Below are 6,000 nucleotides of genomic sequence, written 5' to 3'. Positions count from 1 at the left end.
GAGCTAACATATTTGAGGGTCTGGATTCCAGACCACCAAAAACAGTAGTAATGACCCAAAAAACAAAAATCCTAAAAAAAATGCCATGCTATTTATATGTAAGCCCATAAAAACCAAATGTAGATGTTAAAAAAAAAAAAATACAAATTCTGTAAAACATTCAAAGGCCATGAAGAATCTTTCAATAAAATCAATGCATTATTAAGACAGCCACTGGGGGGCTGGAGAGATGGCTCAGCAGTTAAGAATAGCAACTGCTCTTCCAAAGGTCCTGAGTTCAAATCCCAGCAACCACATGGTGACTCACAACCATCTATAATGAGATCTAACGCCCTCTTCTGGTGTGTCTGAAGACAGCTACAGTGTACTTACATATAATAATAAATATATCTTAAAAAAAAAAAGATAGCCATTGGATTTTGGCTGGGATGAGGGTAGAAGACTCTACTTTATTAAGAGTATGTGGCCAGACATGGTGTCTTATCCCTCTAATCCCAGCACTCAGGAGGCTAAGGCAGCAAGATTTTGAGTTTGAGGCTAACCCAGGCAGAATGGGAGCCCCATCTCAAAACAAAGAAAAGCTCTGAACTTGTGTGTGGTTCAGGTATAAATTTTATTAAAACAAACAAACAAACAAAAAAGCCAGCAAACAAAAAACCCAGGAATTCCCCAATGAGGAAAAAAAAAGTATTTCACAAATACCAAAGCAAGGACCAGAAAATGAAGTAATACCGAGCAACCATTATTTCCTTAACCCTGCTCTAAGGGATGCTTTTCAGTTAAAGATGGGAAGTACACGCATGAAATTAAGTGAACAACAACAGAGCAATCACAAGATAAAGGACTAATGCAGTGCAGACATTAAGCATAAGGAGTAGTTAGTAATAACTTTAGTTTACATATATTTGCATTTTAGAATCCAAGAATAAAGCTTAAACACAGGAACAAAGAGAAACAGGAGCAAGAAATAAAACCTTCATGTACTTTTAGTAAACTCAGTCCGCTCCTCAGTTTTTTTGTAAACTTGACTCTAGCTAAAATCCCCTGGAAAGAGGACAGCAACTAAGAAAATGCTCCCACCAGATTGGTTGATGACTGATGTGGGAGGGCTCAGCCCACTGGAGACATTGCCACCTCTGAAGAGCTGATCCTGCATAGTCTAAGAAAACACGCTGAGCAAATCATGAAGAACAAGTGAGTAAAGTGTTCCTCCATGGTCTCTACTCCAATTCCTGCCCTGACTTCCTTCAATGATTGACTAAGATAAGCCAAATAAAATAAACCCTTTCCTCCTTAAGTTTCTTTTGGCCAGAATGGTCTATAACTGCAATAGAAAGCTAAATAAGACACTTAGCAAAGGCCTACAAACTTTGGGAAGCACACCCATTAAAGGATTTAGATAATGTTTACTAGAGTATACAGACTTACAATGTAATATATGTATCTTAATCAGAATATTAACAATTATGAAATCTTCAATGTGGCACTTTTAACTTACCTTGATAATTCCTATTTGTTTAAAGAACTCTCCCACTTGATCTGTAGACACACCCTCCCCAAGTCCTTGCACAAAGATTGTGTTGTTATCTGAATTATCAGACTCTGAATCTAAGGAGGAAAAGTTATGGTCAATTTCATATACATGTTCCTTAAATTACTACGACCTATTCAATAATCAAAAACAATTCATTGACTAGTAATGGACTGCTTCTAAGCACCAAGTATAAGGACCAACATGAAGCCTTATGTAAACATGCAAAGTATTCACAGTAGTTGTATGGAAGAACAATTCTTACAACAAAACTTCAGGTAAAGTGCAGGTTACTCTGAAATACACGTAGACCAATTAAGGGAGATGTTAAAAATATCACTCTTCAGACCCCGGACTAAAGCTCATGAAGAGATGAACAAAGTTAATTAGCATACCTTTCTCTGAAGAACTTTCAATTATACATAGTCATAAGACTGACTAATCAATACTTTTAAAAGGCTTTCTAGTACACAATTCCCCCAAATTGGACACTTGATTTTCAAGCCAGCCAGCCAAGCAGAATTGCTGGTTTCCCATTCACTGCAAAAAGCCTTGTATATATCAGAAGGTAAGAGCACCTGGTACACACCTTACCTTACACGCACACTTTTGGATTAGTACAACAAAGTAAGAAAGTTGTATAAAAATTCAGTCCATCAAGGGATAATTCAGAAATTGCCATCCATATAGAATACTTTGGCATCTTAATAAAAACAAAAGTTCTGATTTCAATATATATTAAATATTTTTTACTCAAATAGATTTTTAACCTCTAAATCCTAACTTTCAAAAGGCTCCAAAAGCAAGTCTATAGCCTTTAATTCATCTAAAAATGAAAAGCCACATAAAATTAGTGACTTCTACCCTTGTGCATGAACAACTTTCTTATGCCCACTAAAACTACCAATTCAATGAAAGATTTAAACAGCTTTTTTTACCTCTACATTGCTAAGTTAACATATTTCTCAAGTTAGACTGCATTAACGCTTATTAGCAGTAAATATTTGAATGTTCCTTCAAACAACAAAGCACAAACATAGCAGTTTTTCTAGCAAGCTTTCTAATCAGATCACTGAATTATTATTTTAAATCAAATTCCCCAGATCTGGAAGCACCATTAAATTAAATTAAACCTCCCTCCAGTATTTACCCCTCCAAACACATAATTCCTCTTACAGAGGTAGAAAACCCAACTATTAAGAATCTTACCAGCATCTGGTCTAGGTCCATAATCCCTGTGACCTATGGGAGAAGGAAAGGAAAGGTTGTCTAAGTCAACTTATTTGAAATTAAAATAGAAACAATAATAACCAAAGCATGTAAAGTCAGTACTTCCAATCCTTGAAAGTCAACCATCACAGGTTTAAAAATAACTACATAAATGTTTTTACTATTTAAAGTTTAGGAAATCAAGACGAATGCCAACATTTCTTTAGCCTTGTCCAAGACAGCACCCACTTTTGCTATTATTGTAGTATCACTTCTGTCAAGCACTGTTCTAAGGCCGATTGGAAACCCCTAATAATTTAAATCACCACGTCAGCTACCTTTACAAAAGGAAAAAAAACCCTATTGTCAAAACCCAGTAAAGTCCTCATTCATTGGTCACAAACTCTTTCATGCAAATACACTGAGTAGAAAACGCACTGGACTACTTGAGATCAGATTTGGCTTTTAATATGTACTTTGATGTGTATACAGAGAGAACTTTGTAATGCACACAAGACACGAGCCTCAACAGAGTAAGAAGGGCTTAGACTGCATCTGCGGGATATTGGTGGCTTTTAGATTTATATAGCATTTCCACTGAAACATTTTGGGATACTCAGCACTTACCACCAAAATTTTTGAAGCCACCGCGGTCACCACCACTGCAGAGGAAAAATTGAAGAAATGATTTCTTCCTTAAGTCTCTAATGTGCTGAGCCCTGGGCTCAGTCTACACTTAACTGTCACAGTAGAGTGCCTAGGAAAATAGTAGCGCCACTAACTTTCCAGTAAATCCATTCAGAGTTCAATGGTTCAATCTAAGAGCTTTCCCAAGGGTTTATCTCAACAAGCTGTCTTTTCACATTTACTATAAAACATCTAATATACCTTTTATGTTAAAAAAAAAAAAATTCTTCCCAACCCCAAGCCAAAAGATTAATACTCAAGCCATGACTTAAAGCTGCAGGCACAGCATGAAAAATGTGAAGTTAGAGTATTTGGAGTATTTTTAAATACAAGAAAGAAAAAAAACTAAAAGACCAGAGGAATAAAAAGCAAAATTAGACTTTGATAGCAGATCAGGAAAGGTAAAAAACTTGAGGACAAATTCTGCTGTGATGTTAAATTATAGATTTTATTAATTTTTAAAGGAATTTAAACAAAAATGAGTCTGAATAAAGATAATCTTAAAATTTTAAACTTAAGAAGACTGATAAAAAAGTGAGGACTAAAAAAAGCTAAACTCAAAACTGCTCCTCTCCACGATCCACTGGAATATGAGATCTTTTCCTATCACAATAGAGGTCAATGGTCTAAATATCAAACCAACAAAATATGTTAAAGATACAAAGCCACAGAATGACTTTATTTGGTAAATTTACACTGTCAGTTAAGTCAATGATCCTTGTATACCTAAGGTTTTATGTGACAAATCTAAGCAGCTCATACTGATCAAGTAATTAAAACAAAAAACAAACCAAACAAAAATAAATCCTATTCATCCCATAAAAGCCTGTTTCTCTTGAGTGAAATACATAAACCTATAACACAAGTGCTGATAAGGAACTAACACAGTTTTCAGATAATATCTGAGTTGTTGCTCACTTATGATCCTAGAAACTAACCTAATGTATTATCTGCTTACAAACCTCTGCTCTAGTGACTCAACTCTAGATGGCTTTTTTGAATTGTTCAATGAAAACAGACTAAAAGAAAGTTTTCACTTTTTAATTACCCTGACATAAAAACATTTTGCTTTGCAATCAACTTAGGTACAGACACATGGTTTTTTTGTTTGTTTGTTTGTTTGTTTGTTTTGGTTTTTGAGACAGGGTTTCTCTGTGTAGCCCTGGCTGTCCTGGAACTCACTCTGTAGACCAGGCTGGCCTCGAACTCAGAAATCCACCTGCCTCTGCCTCCCAAGTGCTAGGATTAAAGGTGTGCATCACCACTGTCTGGCCAGACACATGTGCTTTTAGATTGTGTAAGTCCCAGAAAACCCTTCTTTCTAGCAGCAGAATAGGGCTCATTCAAGGCTATGTAGACAATACTAAACTGAAGCCCTTCATAGATACAGCTTTGTATTTAAAATTACTGTTTTAGCCCAGTACCTAAACCTTTCCTATACTTTAACTGACAGGTATATTACTGCTACCTCTTTAAGAAAGAAAAGCAAGTCATTTCTATTTTGGTTTTAGTATCCTGAGACAGGGTCTTAAAGTACTGAATTTGCTATGTAGATAAAGATGAACTTGAGTTCCTGATCCTTTTGTGTTAAGGTCAGTGTTGCCGCTTAATGTACAGTTAAATTCTGTATCCCAAGGTCATTGCCTCAAGACAAGTGAATTCTCCTGTATACCAACCAGCTTTTGTTGTGCAAATCTTGTTCCTTAAAACTACCAGTTGAATAAAGATGCCTACAGCCTGTGGCCGGGTAGAAAGGAGGTAGGTAGGCTTAGGTTCCAGGGCTTGGGGTCTGAGGCAGAGTCACTAGGAGTGAGCAGGAAGAAGGCAGAAGGCGCCATGGGATAAATAGAACTTGAGGTCATTGCCATGAAGGCCCACTTGTTGGGAGTAGGAGTGGCCCAGGTGTAACAAGGCAAGTGATATTTGCAGGAATTGGGGGATGAGGGGTATACAGACAGGAAAGTAGACAAAAAGAGCACAGAGGGTTAATTATCTGCCCAGTTCTAATGCTTTAAGGCTTATTATAAATATAAAGGTTTTGTCTTTTTTATTTGGGAACTAAATGGGTAGAAACCCCCAAATAAAATTTACTACAACACTTTTACTTCCTCCTCTAAAGTACATTTGTCATGAACAAGCAGAGGTTAAGTTGTTGAAAATAGAATGCTTCCCTTCTTTTTCAGTACTGGGGTCTCATGCTTGCTTACGTAAATGTCCACTATTAAGCTATCTTCCAAGCCCCTTGAAAACTGTATTAGAACCAAGGTTCCTTCAAAGATGAACCTCAGAACCCTAGTGACAGACAAGAATTAATGAAAACATCAAGCCCATATTTCTTAAATTTTTTTTTCTTGTATATAGTGCATGCATGCATGGGCATGTGTATATGTACGCAGCTACTCCTACATGTAAAGGCCAGATTTATCAGAAGTCTTTTGCTATTTTCCAACTTGTCTTTTATTCTCTTGAGCTCCACTGAACCTAAAGCCCATGAATGAGCTAAACGGCCTGGCTACTGAGCCCCTAGGATCTTCAAGTCTCCTCTTCCCAGCACTGGAATTACAGGCATGTGC

General features: G+C 36.6%; 1 protein-coding gene across 1 annotated transcript in view; it reads right to left on the bottom strand.

Annotated features, from left to right (window-relative positions):
- The window catches only part of Taf15 (TATA-box binding protein associated factor 15), a 35,695-nt gene that overhangs the window by 6,136 nt on the left and 23,559 nt on the right, over positions 1-6,000 (bottom strand). The window contains exons 8-10 of the mRNA XM_031351192.1: positions 3,368-3,402; positions 2,741-2,773; positions 1,499-1,608 (exon numbers count right to left, since the gene is read on the bottom strand). Of these exons, the coding sequence (XP_031207052.1) occupies positions 1,499-1,608; positions 2,741-2,773; positions 3,368-3,402 (178 nt within the window). The remainder of the gene's footprint in view (positions 1-1,498; positions 1,609-2,740; positions 2,774-3,367; positions 3,403-6,000) is intronic.

This window comes from Mastomys coucha, unplaced genomic scaffold, assembly GCF_008632895.1.
Source record: "Mastomys coucha isolate ucsf_1 unplaced genomic scaffold, UCSF_Mcou_1 pScaffold5, whole genome shotgun sequence".
Lineage (NCBI taxonomy): Eukaryota > Metazoa > Chordata > Mammalia > Rodentia > Muridae > Mastomys > Mastomys coucha.
The sequence above is the reverse complement of the archived record's forward strand: the minus strand, read 5'-3'. Positions and strand labels throughout refer to the sequence as shown.